At 36.3% G+C, this 18,843-nt stretch overlaps 2 protein-coding genes across 3 annotated transcripts in view; both read left to right on the top strand.

The window, feature by feature from the left end:
* The window catches only part of gfra1a (gdnf family receptor alpha 1a), an 88,305-nt gene extending 80,150 nt beyond the window's left edge, over positions 1-8,155 (top strand). For both annotated transcript variants that reach the window (XM_052573023.1, XM_052573022.1), the window contains 3 exons: positions 444-640; positions 3,614-3,658; positions 4,392-8,155. In XM_052573023.1, coding sequence (XP_052428983.1) covers positions 444-640; positions 3,614-3,658; positions 4,392-4,535 — 386 coding nt within the window. In that variant the 3' untranslated portion in view covers positions 4,536-8,155. The remainder of the gene's footprint in view (positions 1-443; positions 641-3,613; positions 3,659-4,391) is intronic.
* Positions 8,156-8,617: 462 nt separating this feature from the next.
* On the top strand, positions 8,618-9,828 carry apcs (amyloid P component, serum). Its single transcript, XM_052573020.1, has 2 exons — positions 8,618-8,736; positions 9,094-9,828. Exons 1-2 carry the CDS (start codon positions 8,679-8,681, stop codon positions 9,762-9,764), a joined length of 729 nt encoding a protein of 242 aa, XP_052428980.1. The 5' UTR covers positions 8,618-8,678; the 3' UTR covers positions 9,765-9,828.
* Positions 9,829-18,843: the final 9,015 nt, after the last annotated feature.

Here is an 18,843-nt window from a genome sequence, read left to right as displayed (position 1 = left end):
TACCGCAGAACAACTTCACAAAGTAAAACAACTACACATACTGTACCACATTTTCTTGGATTTTGTGTCTTCACAGACACGGACAGTGTTTGTGCTAAAGAGTGTGCTGTCTGTATTGTTTCAGTGGAGATGGCAGAGAGAGCAAGAGCCTTTCAGAGGTCCATATAATGAGGCAGTAGGTCCTACTTCTAAGGAAAACTGGAGAGGCCCCGACTGAGAGTTTGGGCAAAAACTGGTCTTTTCCTGATTTTCATATGTGGAGAAGCAAATATGCACAATAATAAACAGTCATAGATCTCTGGGTACTCTTATATTATGGTAAACATCTCTCAGACTATCAAGACAGGAGGCAAAACTAGTGTTGTATTGGCCATCCAAAGTCTTAAATATTTCATTGTATCTTTTAATATAAGGAAGAAACCATCTTTGCTTTTTTTATGTAGGTAATGCAATCCAGGCATTTGGAAATGGGACGGATGTGAGCGTTTGGCAGCCAATGCCCCCAGTGCAAACAACCACCACTATGACAACACCATCCCAGAGGAACAGAGATAGAGAGAGATCACCCAATGCCATAGAGCCAGGGACACATCTCAATCCGGCGGATAACTCCCTTTACCAGTTCTGTGGAAGCCTCCAGGTCAGTGCAACTATTGCAGACATAGATCTTCAAATTTCATGTATGCATTGTAGGTTTTATGCAGGGTTTTAAAACAGATGATGTATTTGTGGTCCTCATATGTTAGACGTTAATAAATACCTCTGTTAATCTTGAAAATTATTTTTTTAGGAAGGGAATGGTTCGGTTGCATATGCCTAATTTACATAAGATAACTATAATAAATAATAGGTGACTCCACTAAATATTTCTCATGGGCAGGTAAATTTGATTTCAAATTTAAAGAGTAAAAAATACATAAAAATTTAAGGAAACTTAGAAACTATATAAATGCAAGACAGAAATTACAATTACTAAACTATCTAGGCTAAATTAAGATTTACAACATTACAAAAAAAATTAATTTGAGTTAAATTAAGAGTTAATAAATAAATTTATATACTATCACGAATAGTTATATACTTATCTGTAGCAAATATAATAGAAATATATAAATACAATCCACATAATAATCACACAAATCAAATCCTAAATGTCCGTATTTAGGGTTTTGAACATCATCGGCCAAGTCACCTTTATATCTATAGTGTTTTATACAATATAGATGATTTCAAAGTAGCTTCACTGTATAAAGCAAACTTCTTTAAATAGGAAATAAATTCAAATTCTGCTGCAAAGCAGCTTAAAAAAAGACAATAATGTCCTTATTCAGCTCAAGTCTGTTTAATATTTCAGTTTAGAACAGTTTATCAATTATGAAATTTCATCAATTCAGCTATAAGCAGCTCTACAGAAGACAATAGAGTTGCTATTTAACTCAGGTCAGTGTTGTGTTGATTCTATATAGCTTTAAAACCAAATGCATCAACTATGAAAATAAGTCGATTCAGCTATAAAGCTTCTCTACAGGAGACAATGGTGTCATTATCCAGCTCAGTTCAGTTCAAGTTTTGTTCTCATCCGATAATGTCAGCGCAGTCTATTTGGCAATATAACTGAATATTAAGTGTCTTTTAGACCACAACTTAGAAAGCCAAAGGCAAATGTGCACCAAAATTCTATTAGAGAGAGAGAGAAGAAAAAAAAAACAGGGAGGGGAAGTCAGGGAGGGTCAGTTCTTCACTGGCCTAAAATGAACTTTTGTGTGTAATTAGACTTTTGACTAAACAGCATTCCTGTAACTCATACAGTATAGCAAAGCGTTAGCTATGCCAAGGTCATGGATTCAATTTTCAAGAAATGTGTGCACTGTTAATGAAGTATACCTCGCACTGATGTATACCTTGAATGCAATCCTACTCACTTTGGATATAAGGGTCTGCCAAATGCATAAATGTATTAAGATACATCCCTTTAGACAACAGTTCAATCCAACAACAAGACCCACACAGCCAGGGTTAGAGTTGGTCATATACAGCATGTCTTTTAATTAGAAACAAGGCTAATAAATAATCACAGACATTAGGGCACGCACACGCGCATGCATCCAGACCCAGACACTTCAACAGAGAAAAGCGCAGCAGCAGGAGAAAGTGGCGTTAATGAGTTTACATGTTTTTGCATTAGCCTCACTGCTAAACGTAGTCCTCTGAGGGGGAGCAGCTGTCAGTGTGAAAATGAGGAGAAGAACAGAGACGGAGAGTGCAGACTCATGGGATATGTCTGTCAGTCTTTCTTCATCGGTTACAAATGATCACAGCACACCCAGCTGACCTCTAGGAAAACTAGCGAGACAACTCCTGCATATGAATGCCATGTTAATGTAGCCTCTGTTGCATATCAAACTGCTTTTGCCTCTTGTTTAGAACCGAGATGTTTACAGCCAGCCAAGTGGTTTAATTCCCCCTTCAGTTATGTGATAGAAAGGGTTTTTGTATTTTTGGGTAAAATGACAGAGCCAGATATGCACTGACACCCTCAAACAAAGAGACATAACATGATACCTTATATAAAAGCATGTCAGAATGCAAGTATTGGGCATATTTGCTAAATTATTGAACACTCTGCTTTACCAGTACGAGAGAGATCTCTGCATTCAGTGTGAACTCGTATTCTAAATATATAATAAAAGTGAGAAACTCTCTGCTTAGTATGCTGTCAAGTGATTCAGTGAGATTAAGGGCCAATTTCATGAGGTTTGTGTTCCTTTTTTTCACACTATTAAAGTGCCATATCTTGCATTTTGCTTCAATGTAATTAAAACAGCATTTGATGTGTACAGAGAACAATTATCCAACTCTTTTTTTTTTTTTTTTTTGCCTGAACATCACACTTTCTAGACTTTTGTTGGTTTATTTCTTAATTTTAAAAATGTTTCTCGCGTTGGGAGAGATTAATCATTGATATTAAACCTTAAATCCTCTTTTTGCCGGTCTGTTGACGCGGTTGTTTATAATGTTGTTTATAAAGGCATTGCTTTATCATGCTGGGCTCTGGCGTAGATTCAAGTCGGCTAGTTTCAGGAGGATACCGAACCGCCAACACACAGGAATCCATTCATTATACTGTCACCAGGTCTCCTATATCACCACTGCTTCTCACTTTCTAAGACACACATACCTATACACCAAGTACACACACACAAGGAAGTGAAATCCATACTAAATTGTAGGCTTCTGGAGGGTTACATTTGAAATGCTAAAATCTGAGAAATACAATGTGCCCTCAAACTGAGGATCCTCAAGTAACCCACCTGCTATAATTAATATTAATATCAGCTTGTGCACACATTTAATTCTCTATTGTTATATTGGCACTACCTAAAAAGAGAATCACAGTAGACTTGTTAATATCATTATAAAGCATGCTACTAATGCAATTAATGGATATACAATCGAAGCTATAAACAGCAGTCGGACTATTTTGTTATTGATTATCTAGTGTGGATCCTCCTGCAGAACTGTTGTAATATGTTGTCTAGTAAGGGTTTTCTTGGTCCAAAATGTTATTAACTTATATCCAGTTACTTTAACTGAGTTTTTCCCCCCTTTCTAGGCTCAGAAGCTGAATACAAACAACACAATAGATGTGTTATGTGTGGTAAGTATGCTTACATACTTCTTTTCATGCCAGAATAAAAACTGACAGCACATCTCAAACTAAGCATATCTCTGATATATGTCAAGTGCTATTGAAATGATTAATCATAATGAAAGAAAAGACAGACAAAGCATTAATTATCTCATGTCACATTGGCCCCTTTTGGCTGAACTTTGACCTGGCACTAGAGGGCTCTTCCTGCCCGGTATGCACATGATCTTTGCGTTGGGCGACGGCAAAATGTGAACATTGCTTATCTTCTGCCTTTTAAAGTTCACTAAATGTCATTGTACATAATAAAAGCAACATTATATGCTAGAATGACATTTAGTGTTGCAGCGGCAGACCCAAAATGCCCTAAAAATGAGGACCTCTTTTCAGAGAACCGTTTCATTGCTGAATCAAAGTGCTTTTCTAATCTCACAGACATCTGAACCCGTGTTGGGTATAACTCAGACAGAATGGCATTTTTATTTTTTAATGAACCAGGGTTTTTTTATTTATTTTTTGCAAGGTGAAAGTCCAGGTTTTTTGCAATGCATTATGGTGTACTAAAAGCCTTGAAAAGCCAATCACAAACACATACAATTCCTAGAAAAGTTCAAGGTAATATCATAATGGAACAATATGTCAAAATCAAATAGCTGAACTCTGCCATGTTTGACCACCTTTAGGCTGGTAAGACTAAATGCTCATCCTCTTTTTTGTCTGTTCACTGTTGTGTATCTCCAAGGACCCACAGATCGATGACCCCAGCTCCTCCAACACCATCTCCAGGAATTCGTCCGCTCGGCAGGCAACTCTATCAGGCCTTAGCTCTCTGCTGCTCCTGCTGGCTACCTCCTTGCACTGCATCTTCACCATAGCGATGTTGTAGCCACCTAAGAACATACAACAGGGACAGTCACAATTTGTACAAAGTCGATAGCTGTTCCTGGTCAATCTGTTGTACTCGGTACTCTCTCTCTCTCTCTCTTAGTCCCTCCCTTCCTCTCTCTAGCTGTTCTTTTTTTTTAAAAAAGGGGTCATATGATGCGATTCAATTTTTCTTTTCTCTTTGGAGTGTTACAAGCTCTTGGTGCATAAAGAAGATCTGTAAAGTTGCAAAGACTAAAGTGTCAAATCCAAAGAGATATTCTTTATTCTTCCACGCCTACCTAAAACGCCTCCCACGTCTACTTCAAGATTCAAGATTCAAGATTTTTTTTTTCGTCAGCTACACAGTTATATAGAGCATATATAACCAGCAGTGTAATGTGAGTCAGGTCCGCTCCAAGGACAGTGCAATTATTAAAGAATACAACACAGATGAAATATACATAAATATAGCTAGGAAAGAATGAAATAAAAGTAAACAAAAAAAATTAAATATTAAAAAAAAATTACTTCACGATGTGGGAAGATTTGCATAACACCGCCCAAAGGTTCAAACAAAGAAAGAAGACGTAACTTTTATTCTCTCTGTTGCTGCCGCCGCCATGTTGTGGAGACGCTGTGTGTTTCATTGTGAAAGCTAAACTACTTTGTTTGGTCTTCCAAAAGAGGACACAACTAGAAATCAGTGGTTAAGTTGTATTTACAACACTTTTCCAGAACAGTTCAACCCAAATATTCAGATGTATGCTGCGTATTTTATAGAGGATGAGGACTGTTTGCCATGAGAGTAGCCTGTTTCTATAAAAGTGAGGCAGCCTGTAAGTAAGTTTTTTATATTTAAATAATTTGCCAATTTTATTAAAATGCGAGTTTTGAGCAGTGTAGAGCAGAGCTTGTTGTTTGTTGTTTCTCCAATCACAAATGCAGATATAGTTTTATGTATACGCAGCGTGATACTCAATGCAACGCATAAAAAGACCGTATAACTCATTATAATTAGTAATCATGTCCCCACTGGATGCAACAAATGCCTCATTTGTAATGGGTTGTATTGGTTTTGTCTGTTCTAGTGATGTCCGGATCACGAACGAGTCGTTCTATTTAACTGGATCTAAATAGTTCACCAAAACGAACTGAAACGTTTGAAACGGTTCACATCTCCAGTACGCACTAATCCACAAATTACTTAAATTATTCAGTTTATAAACCTGGCTGACACTCCCTCTGATGCGAAATAAACCGATTTCCTGAGTCACTCAGTTATTCCTAACATTGCATTGACTGAACTGCTAAAAGAGAACTGATGATGGAATGTGCACAAGCAGAGCAGCTGGACTGAGACTCGTCCTGCTGCGAGACGCCATCGCAGTATGTTAAGGGGCGTAACATATCCGTCACATGCTTAAGGCATTCGGCCAATCACAAAACAATGAGCTTTGTAAAAATCCATGCGTTTCAGAAAGGTGGTGCATAGAGGAGAAACAATAACGTACATTATATGGAAAATAATGTGTTTTTTTTTTTACCATAAACCCCATCAACACATTGCATTACACCAAATACACAAAATGATGATCTTTTTAGAAACGTCATATGACCCCTTTAAGAGATTTTGTTGATGTTGTCGATGCAACAAAACAAAGTGGTCTTGGTGTACTCGAGTTTCTGTCTCTCTTCCCTCCTGATTTCGCATCAGAAGATGAAATGGGAAAGAAATGCGAGAGAACCCTGGAATCATTGCAGCATTCCCATGTGATGTTGTGCCGTTTACGTGTTTGAGGTCCAGAAATCATAAGGACTCCTGTCACAGCAGTAGAGATTAATCTTATCTGTGCACTTAACAATACAGTGTGCACTATCCATTGCTCACTGGTACACAAAGTAAAACCAAGAAACTATTAAAATGTAATTTTTAAGACGTGGTCACTGTTTATTTTTACGAATTGTCTTCTGCAATCTTTTTTTTTTTTTTTACATTATGGTGAAAATTAGATTCTCACTAATAGTGCTTCTCCGTAGTTTTTCGATAGCATTACCGGCCCATCTGTAGGTCAAACATATCAAAAGACATTTACAAGACATCTAGTCACAGAAAGTGAAAGGAGGGTTTAGAGGGGAGTTTACTGGATGATCAACAGGACAGTAGCTTTGTCTGAAAATACATGAAGGAGCCTATTTGATAACTTTGCTCTGGTTTGTTATGGTGTGGATGCATGTGTGAATGTGAAATGTTGTTTGTATGTGTTTGTTTGAAGGTTGAGGATGAGGTCATGGGTTGACTGGATGGATATGTCAATAGAACTGGGGTTTCATAACTCCTCTGTCACAGTTTACGGGAGAAAACATGGACTGAGGCCAGGCAGCAGCATTGATTCTTGTGTAATCAAACGATGTGTCAAGGTTCTATGTTACAATTGCTTATATAAGTATCTGTAAATTGCATCACCACTCACAAGGCTAAACTTACCGGCATCCGTGTATCTATCAAGTGTATATTGCCTTTCTGATGTTGCTTTGACAGAGATTTTCATACTTTGGCCCCAACGAAACATGCAATCTACAGTAGTCATGTATGTAATATATACTGTAGCCAGTTTTTTGTACTGTATGTCTATACAAAAGTTACTGAAAGAGTCAGTATTGTGATCCTGCATCACAATTACTTAAAACCAGTCAGAATTCTTGATGATGAATTAATAAATAAAATAAAAAAACAGAAGTCTTATATATGGCAGTACGAGGCATGTGCAGTTTAACCAGCTCAGCGGTACACATTAAAAGAGTCTATGACATGCTGCTTTGGATCATGTGGCATTTTTGATCAAAAACAAATACTGTATTGTTGTATTCCATGTTATTTATAGGACATTTTAAGTGCTACATAAAAAAAAATAATAAAGAAATAATAAACACTCAAACATATATACTTCTACATGAACTATGTTTATAGAGCCTGCTATATTTGAATTGGGATTTGGTTGTACAATGTATTATCATATTGGATAAGAGTTATCGCTTTTCTTAATAACTGTATACACAGTATATATTTTGTTTAGATATTACAGTACAGATTGAAGACTTGCATCTGTAATTATTGCTGTCCTGTCCTATATCCCAAATGAAGGAGATGTAACACAGCCATGTATTTACTATACCACTATGTTATTGTTTTATGGTAAGCCAAAAAGAAAGGGGGAAAAAAAACTTATTTTTGTATCCTTTTGCATTATGAGTTTATTTATTGTAATTTTGTCTTTTCTGCTGGTAAGCAGTATGGGAACTTTAAAAGTATGAACATTAAAAAACCAAGCATGAATGATGGAAATGTAATAAAGGCTGTTGGATGCGGTTTGTTGTGGATTTTAAGCAGGCATTTTGTGGTGGTCTGCTGTATTTGGGTTTGGTTTGCGACATAACGTTGCTGTGAAGATGGGAGCAGGACAGTAAGAATCTTACACTGTAAAAACTATATTTCACTACATCCACATCTTATTGCTCCAGAGAATCAATAAAAATAATAAAAACAAAACCAGACGCTTCCACGATCTGTCACATTTATTCTTAGCTTGTGAAAATGTAAAAAGTATTCTATGAAAACGATTAAAATGTTGATGATTAAAATGTTGTGTTTTGTTTTCACCTGGAGGATGAATAAGAGGAATTTAGCAATTTAACCTTAACAATCATTTTGTTTACAAAAGGAGATAGCAACAGTTCAGTGAGTGCTGCACAATCATTATAAATAAAATGGCAATATGGACTGAGACACTATAATAACTTAAAAAGATGTAAATAAATATAACCAAAGTCCCACAGAAAGTGGCTTTAGTTGGTTCTCATAAAGATTGAACCCACGTGTGAACATTCATAAAAAGCAGCTATTCCATTGAAAGCAAAATGTGGTCTCTTTGTTCTTTTTGCTTAAATCTCTCAGCAGCAGTTATAAGTTTTCATATGAGAATAAAAGTTACAAATTTCAGTTTTTGGCCAAATCGTTCAGCCCTGCTCCTTATCTATGTATGTAACCAAACTGCTGAATCATCACTAACATGCTGTGTCCTCAGTCACTACAGTGGTGCAGAATAAAAGAGCAAGAGCGAGTGCTCAGGTGCCTCTCACATGCCTGACTCGACCCAACAGGACCATGGAGAGACTTGCTTCATACCTTTTCTTTATTGTCCTTTGCGGTTTGGCATTGTCCCGTAAGTAGTATGTAATACTAACAATATACAGTAGTCAGCATTTAAAGTGGATCAAAAACTTTCATCAAAGTTGTCCTTAAACCAAAATGTTAATTAACTTTTTTGATCCACTTCAAATGCTGACTACTACAGTTTTTAAAATAGAGGTCACCTAATTAACGTTGGCTATAATAATGTTGAATTTAGTTCATTAATACTACTGGACAAAGCAAAATAATAATAATATTTTAGACAGCCTTTGTCAGTTTATTTTGTTTGTATACTGCTGTCTGTGTGGGTCAACCACATAGTGTCATTTCACATTATAGAGCTTTTAATGCCTTAAGTGCTGAAAACCTTTACTTATATCAACAACAGAGCCGATAAAAGACAGAAAATGTTTAAGGGGGAAGGTCATCACATTCCCACAGCTGAACACCAACACCTGGGTGAAGCTCCACCCGAATGAATCCATGAACATGTCTGGAGCCACCGTGTGTTTGCGATTCTACACTGAACGAATGAGTCTCGACCCATGTCTGTTTTCTCTGGCTACACCATCGTACGCTCAAGACTTTTCTTTACGGTGGTTAGGTTACGTCAAACAGTACGAGATGACTATTCATAACTTCAAGGTTCAGTTGGATGGTTTGGTGTTTAACCACAATCAGTGGATCTCAGTGTGTGCGACCTGGGAAGCCAACAGCGGTCTTGCCCAGATGTTTGTGAATAAAGTAGCCAGCATTAAGAAGGAAGTGGGCCCTAAAGTACCTTTCAAAGGAAATCCGGTCATAACACTCGGACAGTATCAGACCCAATATGATGGAGGGTTCGACCAACTAAATGCCTTCACAGGTTTCATAGCAGATGTGCATGTACATGGAAAAGTCCTGCCCATCCGTCAGATTAAGACCTACATGGAGGCAAAGACCAAATACAAATTTGGGGATTACATTAACTGGCACAATCTGAATTACACCATTGCTGGGTCTGCACAAGTGGAAGAAAAGCATCAAGTAACATTCGATAGCAATGAAGAGCAGCAATAGTGCTCTGTTGTACTGAACTGTTGTTGTAATGTCATGAGAAATGAATAAACATCTTGACAACGAACTTTGTGCTGAGTTTTCAATATTGACCAAACAAGAGAAGCCTAACTGACATGAATTAGAGTCAGATTTGGGTGCATTTTAATGATCAGACTTGACACAGTGGTCTCAAGCTTGCATTATTTATTTACTATATATCTGATAGAGTAACAGCATTTACCACTAACATTGTAGAAATGACCTACAGTTGTTCAGTTTATCAACTAGCAACATCCTGAATGAGGTTGAATAGTTTGTACTGCCAAAAATAAAATAAAAATGATGTCACTTGTGGGTACCCTACATATGCCTGGTTTGTTAACCGGCATTTTTACTTGCACTATACTATAAAACCTAAAACGACAAAGCAAACAACTAACATTACAGGAGCAAACCTCTTGCCCATTCTTTGTACCTCATTTAATACATCTGAGATGATTTGAAAGATGCCAGATCTTCTAATAATGATACTTCAAACGAATTAGCAGATTTGATGAAAATATCTGGATTATAAATTGTCTAAGATTAGTGCACATTCCCTTGTTCCCCGAAGTGATGTATCAATATTCGAAACCACGGTCAGAAATGCAATGATTGGCTGGAGGCTAGACAGCAACGTAATGACATCATATAATTAAAAAAGACACCTGATAAAAAACTTGACAAATTTCTGGACTTTTATAAAGAGACTTTGTGATAAAAGAAATTGTGATAAAAGATAAATGAACTGTGCAGTGTTTTTTTTTTTTTTTTACATGATTCTTTATATTCATGATTTCTAGTGGCTTTACATTTTTAATCTCAATGTTGTTATTAGCAATTAATTTAATTTTATCTTTGAAACAGATTTGTTACTTGACAGCATTAATTATAGATTCTTGAGGGTCAAGCTCAAGTTATCTGCATCTCCTGAGCTCCATCAAGTCACTCCCATAATAGCTGTCACCACCCAAATTAATGCAGGGCTCAGATTAACTCTATAGCATGCGTGTAAAACTCCAATACAATTCTAACATAATTATTTATAATGAATAAATATTTCAGTGAGTAAAACTGGCTGTCTATAGTATTATATACTACACAACATTATTATATTATTTTTCAAATTTTTTATTTTTTTATTATCATTTAAAATTATTGTCCATGGATCAGTAGAGTACTCTTCTAACACTCTTCTAACACTAAATGAACAAAGTATTGATAATTGTTGCTTTGAATGTCACGGTTATCTTCATTACCACATATATCACGACACCCCTAGTCAACACCCGCCTTGCTAAAACAAGCCCCCACATCTACATCACTTTGTGAGAAGATTTGCATAACACTGCCCAAACTGCCCACGTGTCCTTAGTCGAATCTGCCGGCCGATTCATCTTCTAACCTTAAACTGCATAAACACATTGCATTACACCAAATACACAACATGATGTTCTTTCTAGCAATGTCATATGACCCTTTTAAAGCTGTGACAGTTGAGTGCATGAAGTGTCCAACATTCCACACTTCATTTTTTCATTTATTTAATTGCATCTTCCAGGTATTTAAAGTACACTTTTTCTTTTTGAAATTTTCAGTGTCAATGCACTACTCACACTATGCATACTAAAAAAAAACATTATAGAATAGTGCATATGTATGCGATTTGGGACAGACCTTTTGTGTTTTCTGGCTTCAGACCTTTTCTTTGGCTGTGCACTACTGATTCTCACGTTTATTTGTGTAAGTAGAGAATGGTAATGCATTATGTTGAATTAAAATTACACTGGCGACAGCGAGGGGGTAACCGCACATGTAACCGCGTGTACAATTAAAACTTTTATTGAAAACTGTTATTAGTATTAGTATTCTTCATCTCATGTGAGTGTGCACCATTCAAAAACAAATGTATTATGTATACTTTTTAAATTAGCACTAAACTGAAAAAAGGCATGTGCACTTTTTTTGTAGCAATCATATATTAACCATTGTGCTCTTAATTATCTTTAAATATAATTCAAAACACATTATGAAATGTGTGGAATATGATGATGTAAAGCAAACCAGGTTACTGTTAAGAAGAGCATAAGCCATTCACACTTCACATTACAATGTCCATAATTATGTATAACAATCAAATTACTAACATCAAACACAAAGTATGTTTTTGTATAGCAGCATATATAAATATTGCTGTATAATTAATTTTAGTTGTGCAATATTTGTAACAAATTCAGCAGAAAGCACTGTCACCCTTTATTGACATTAATTTTGTAAACACAGTGACAACATATCCCAACTATAATTGCACATTGTTTGTTTAATTAGCATTAATTATAAATTAATGCTTTCATTGAGATCCTTTCTCAAAGACATTTCATCCTGAATCTTTAAAGAAATTTCAGCTGAATTTTCTTTCTGATGATATAAAAAATGAAATCCTGAAATATTTATCTAATGAATGAATGTGACCCCTCACAGACGTCCACAAAACAGATAATATTTACAAAGACTTTATGTGTGCATAGCTTTAGGGGCTGTAATAAGTATGGAATAATACTATTACATTAGCATGCAGAGAGCTGGCAGCATGGCTCATATTGGCTCATGTTGTGTGGTGTCAGGGGCCAGGCCCAGGAGCTTCAGGCATGTGGGACACTAACAAACAACGGCTGGGGAGAACAGCTATCTTTAACATGGCAGCCCCAAACATCACATCCATAACAGTCCAATAATGAACACCTACCTCATGCAAGTCTGATCAGTGTCTTGAGGCAGTTTGTGTCTCGAAATCCGAGGGACAATATGTATGCAGAAGATTGCTACTTTACTATGATATGCAGTGTGTTGTTTGTTTAGAGTGAACTGATATGGTTTAGAGTGTATTTAAGTGCGCAGGTCTCAGCAATCTACCAAAAGAGTTTGGGAATATTTTGCTGAAGATCCTAAAAACTAAAGTGAAACTTTTGATACACATTCACTTCAAATGGTCTGGAAAAGATGGAGTCCATTCTAGAATTTGCGCCAGATTAAACCACTGATTTAGACATGCTGCTTTTTTCAACAACTGGTATTTTACCTGTCGATCAAAAGCTCAACTCCAGTTTTTTTTTTTAGCTTTTTGAAGCGCTCTGCTTCCTTCAGAGATTTGCCAATGTTCACATATTTTCTTTATCTCGTCACTTTTGGCCTCTTCATTTCCCTCTGTCTTCCTATTTTATTTGGCACACATGAAAACCAATTTAAGTTCATAGAGTGCAACCGATGTTCCTTTAAGGCAAGTCATTTCTCTCAGACAGCTGTTACAGTCATGCAAGTTCAGCACCTGTCTCATTGAATGGGAAATCTTCAAATTCTCCAAAGCTGTTAACAAAACTTACAATTAAAGTGTCCCTATTTTGGGTAATGGAAGGTTCCTATTTTAGTTTTGGGAGTCCCCAACAACTTATAATATGCAAATTTTCGCTCAACGAATTATTTTTCCAAAACCCTCCTTTACATAATGCTAATCTACAGTGATTGGTCCGATCGGTTGATTGTATTTCCATTTTATGGCTGATAAAGCAGCATTTGTGAGTGGATCCAGGTGACTTCAGTGACCATCTGATCGGATACAGACGAGATCTGGTAGCTGGTGACCTTGGAATAAGAGAGAAAACATTTTCAAGTGGGCGGACAATATGCTAATATTTCATGTTGACATCAATATGAAACGGCTTGGGATCCTTTTTAAAAACAACTTGTTTAAATGATTCAGAGTCAACTCTTTCTTTTGAGAGACAATAACTTTATACATGGTACACTTTCAGTGTTAAGTACCTTACACGCAGCGTTAAAGGGTTAGTTTAACGAAAAATGAAAATTATGTCATCAATAACTCATCCTCATGTCGTTCCAAACCCGTAAGACCTCCGTTCATCTTCGGAACACCGTTTAAGTTAACTTTTTTAATGTGGCTCTGAGTTAAAACAAACCAATATCTCTGAGTAATTCATTTACTCAAACAGTACACTGACTGAACTGCTGTGAAGAGAGAACTGAAGATGAACAACGAGCCGAGCCAGATAACGAACAAAAGATTGACTCATTCTCGAGTCAAGAACCGGTTGCATCGGTTTAAGGCTTGTGCACCTTGCAACCTTTAAGGCTTGTGCACACTGGTACGATCATTTGCGTGATTATAACTGATGTTTAATTCCTTGTGACTAAACAAAGGGCACCAATGTGAATGTGCACAAAAACATGCAAAGCACCAGACATAAAAGCGTCATTTAAAAAAAAAAATGCCTATGGCTCAGTTTTCATTCAAGAGGGAGTTGTTATGGAGAGGAATTGCATATCAATTAGGATTCGATGTGTACCGTTGTATTTCTGTTTTTCATCAAGCGCCATCTTATGTTAGGAAATGAATCTGCATGTTCACTCGGCTCATCACCAGCAAAAATCGTTTGGGTATGAACACAAAAACACATGTAAAAAAAAAACGTCTCGAAAAAACGCAGGTGACAAGCACGCACGATAATCACCCTGCATTCACAAGGCTTTGGTGACAATTTAAATTGATACTGGAAGACAGTATGGGACATATTGAGCAGCCCCGCCCCCTTTTAGCATTTTGTTTAAATCTGCACTGTCATCTTTTAAATCCGAATATTGTCACTTTTTTTGAGCAAACTGGCTTATAGCAAAGACTATAGAATACCCAAGAAATATCACTCGTATAGTTTTGAATGGGGAACAATGCAACACTCAATATGGCCACTCTATCTAACGAAGCCCCACCATCTGAGCAAAAGAGCCAATCGCTAATCAGTAAAGTCAGCACTGCAGCTGCCATTGGAGGTCCCGGTTGCTATAGAAACAGTCAACGCTTCAGCAAAATAAACAACATTTATGATACAGTTGTTATCAGATTTCATTGGTGATTTAAAATAAAAGGGACTTTGCTTATAGATATCGTTAAGACTAACATACTGATACTGACACTAATAACAAAAAAACTTTCATTTTTGATTTTTAATTTTGATTTTATGGGGACTTTAAAACTTTGCTGGATGTTTTCATTCACTTAGAGCTCTGTTACACACAAAGATAATTTCCAAAAATCCATAATAGGGGCCACTTTAAATTACTTATTTGAAATCAATTTGTCTCATAAATGTTTCCTATGCACAAACAGAGTTAAGCTTATCGTTCAGGCTAGACCAGCCAATGCGCATGTGAAGTCTTATATAAGATCACATCTCAGGACACTTACCGTTTCTATCCACTTGTTTTCAAATGACAAAATAAAACAACAAAACGGTGCTAATTGTATATGCAATGCAATGTAATACTATAATCTTTACATTTATCTCCATACTGAAATCTACATTTTTTATAAATTAATTAATAGTAATATTAAAACACATTTTAGGCATAATATTAAGAAATGTGCATCGTGCAAATAAAGTTTTACTAGGGAAGGCTTTGATCCAGAAACAGCATTGCTTACATCATGACTTCACATGTGGATAACAATCTGAGCTGGAGTACTGCATGTTACGCTTTCTCCCATTCATAAGTAATTGAGTGCAACGTCTTTTTGTGTCTTAAGTCATTGGTGAAACAGTCAATTCTGGAAGTAAAAATCTAAAAATTGTATCCATGAAGAGATTTATTTATTTATTTATTTTACCTGTCTTTTTAATATTTTTTGCTTCAAATAAAAAAAAAAATTAATGTTGTGTTCTACTGTTTGGTTCATGGCTTGCAACACTTTCTTTAAGATTCCGATGTGAAAAATCCTTCTGGTATCTAGGCAGCTAAAACTGGTAGGATGGTAAAGTTCTCTATTACGCTTATGGCTTCTTGTTTCCCATATATGTGGACATTTGTGGACGAGAACAATGATTGACGGACAGAAAGTCCCCCAAAAGCATTCTTATTGGTTAAACAAAGAATCTGATCCTGTTTCATGGCCACCGTTTATTTTACTGCTTACAGACAGTAGAGCTGTCATGGAGATTGTGTGTTATATATCTCGGGACTGCTATTTCAGTGATATATTTTATGACGTGTAATCATTTTTTGCATACCATTCCCTAAAGGAATCATTTACAGCACCTTTACGTCCACCCCTGCAGCTGTGTGTCTTCTCTTTGCCTATAGTTTGAATGACAACACAAACATCATCACCACCTGCCATGTTCAAATGAAAAAGCCATTCATGGGAATAGGAATTTCTGCAACAGATTTTACTCACTGATACACATCTGGAAGTGAGTTGACTGCAAAGTATTTTTTTTTTCTTGCTCAGAGCAGTTGTGGGCAGTATATACACACAGGCATAAAGACCAATTAACCGAATGGCAGAATGGTTATGGGAAAGTAGCTTGCTATTCCGACTTCATTTGTAATGAGGATGCGTGATAATCATCCTGAGTAGCTTTGTCACTCTTTTACTCACTATGTATAATCATCTCAACACTAAAAAACCAAACGGATCATCATGACTCATATTAGCAACCTGATGACTCTGACTGATGTGACTTCATCCTGGACACAATAATCCATTTACCATAATGGCACATCGTCACTGTGGCCTGGTTGGTGAACAGAGAGCAGTGTCTCTATTAGCACTGGTGTGGGCTGCTGTGAACAGACCGCACAACAGGAGAATCATTCTTCTCACTATGTGGGTACAAGTGACCCTAAAACAACTGCAGGCTTTGTAGTCTGACTGCATGACGATTGATCATTCACCATCAGACGACAACAATTACCAGACGTAAATGGAGCATAATGGTGTAAAGATTAAATCCGGCCTACACATCAGTCTCTACATGAGAGGCGTCTTGACCACGGCTGTTCAAATAGGCAGAGGAGCGTTGATAATGACAAGTTCATGATGCCATGATCATGTGAGATGAAGCCAAACATGAGTCATGGTGGGAAATTTTACAAATTCAGTAACTTTATATTATTTTTGTGCATTTATTTATTTTAAAATATTCAACCTTTTGTATTCATCGTCTCCTTGCCATATGCACATTTAAAAAAAATAAATAAAAAAAAAAAAAAAAAATAATAATAATAATAATAATAATAATATATATATATATATATATATATATATATATATATATATATATATATATATATATATATATATATATATATATATAAATACACACACATACATACATACAGGTATAACAAACATGATTAATGTAAGTTTTAAGGTCTGCTCTTTTTTCCCCTAATTAATCTTTACACTTTATGTTAGTCAATAGTGGCAATCTTAAACTGATAACCCCATTGCTTTAATTCTGTATATAACACAATTTATCAGTACTAAACAGATCTTTGAATCCATATCAGCAATATTCTGATAAATAAAAGAACCACTGTCTACTGTAGTTTTATGACTCAAGGCTTAAACTATCAATCATGTTATGTTTCTAAACCTATAATTATATCCCAACAAATATTAAATGTACTCATTTTAAAATGGCATAGTGTAGCCTATTAATGCATAAACATATTTTCAACTGATGTAATGTTTAAAAACTTAAGAAATGTACTTTAAAAATCATCTTACCGTCCATTTTGTAGAACAACCACAGCAGAGTCATAAAAATACAAAGTTCTGGCATGAAACTCTAGATGGTGCAGTCAGATAGGTCAAACTTAATCTCAGATTATGACATCATTATCTCCTGGCACATCTGTTTTTTTTTTTTTTTCCATCAACAGCCAATAAGCTTGCTGCTTTATATTCAAATACTTGGCTAGTGTTTGCTTGCTGTAGCAGTTGCAGGGCACTTCAGAAACCCCCCACCTTCCCCAGCTCCACCTGTATAGATCTGACACAGGGCGATTCATGCTACAATGGGGTTATTTATTTTTGCTGCAGTAGTATTTCTTGCATGCTCAAAACAGCATGTTGTGGATGTAGTGGCAGTAGCACATCTCAGTACTTCCTCTGCCACATCAGCAGCAGTGTAGCAGATCTATTCCGCCAAGAAAAAACACATTACCAATGTCATGTACATCAGTGTTCCCCAACCACTGGGCCGCACAAGAAGAAATAAATAATTTACATTAAAGCTGCAGTTGGTAACTTTTGGTGCTCGTGTCTGGCGGAAGAACACTGTAGCCGGAGCTACTTCTCTCTGTTTACATCTATGGCAAGACACATTGGTTCTGTGCTACTCTGCAGCATTGCCGACCCCAACCAGACTAAAATAGTCTGAAATTAAACACTTAATATAGGAGTACCGTAGTGATTCAGGATAAGACAAAAACACGTTTTGGAAAATGGATTCATGATGTACTCGCTCATTATATATATTTTTTACATTTTCAACACAAAATAACACTGTGGCACAGCCCTGCACTGACAGGACCAGAACAAATATCAGAGTAGAAGTGCGCTGAGCCATAACAATCTTTTATTTTGAAAAAGCCCGGATGCTCTGTTATTTTCATGGATTTTATATTCTTTTTTTGTGGTGTATCTTATTTTTAAAGCACTATAGCGACCAGAATCAGTGAAAAAAAGTGAGTTAGGGGGCAGAGAGGATGTTACTCAAGTTATGGTGTTGGCACAATGTTACGAGACGCTGCTAATAAAGTTGCATATGAATACACAGCAGATTCATGTTTATTATTATATATACAATATACCACCATTTTTATGCCAGTCGTATCATTTTATTTTGTTGTGTTTATCCGTCACACCTTAAAGCCCGCTCCGTGAAAATATTGTCTGACATTCAACCGGTCCTTGGTGCTAAAAAGGTTGGGGACTGCTGATGTACATCATAATGCCAATCCCTCCGAAATTTGTCACGACAGAAATATAATTTTACAAACACATAACACACGTGCATTTCTATTTACTCTGTTTAATAATTTGAGAAGTTTCATGGAAACTGATGACTTCTCTTTGGCCTATACACAGTGGCGGCTCCAGACAATTTTGATTGGGGGGGCAATGGGGGGGTCCCGGTCTTTTCAAGGGGGGTCTCATGAAAACCAACAAAAAATACAGTGGACATGGCTAATAACTGCATAT

Source organism: Carassius gibelio, chromosome B13, assembly GCF_023724105.1.
Source record: "Carassius gibelio isolate Cgi1373 ecotype wild population from Czech Republic chromosome B13, carGib1.2-hapl.c, whole genome shotgun sequence".
Lineage (NCBI taxonomy): Eukaryota > Metazoa > Chordata > Actinopteri > Cypriniformes > Cyprinidae > Carassius > Carassius gibelio.
The sequence above is the reverse complement of the archived record's forward strand: the minus strand, read 5'-3'. Positions and strand labels throughout refer to the sequence as shown.

Bases quoted from the DNA above. Each gene is read 5' to 3' on its own strand.
- apcs (XM_052573020.1), top strand. From the start codon at position 8,679: ATGGAGAGACTTGCTTCATACCTTTTCTTTATTGTCCTTTGCGGTTTG. The intron at 8,737-9,093 runs GTAAGTAGTATG...TATCAACAACAG, and splicing joins TTGCGGTTTGGCATTGTCCC to AGCCGATAAAAGACAGAAAA.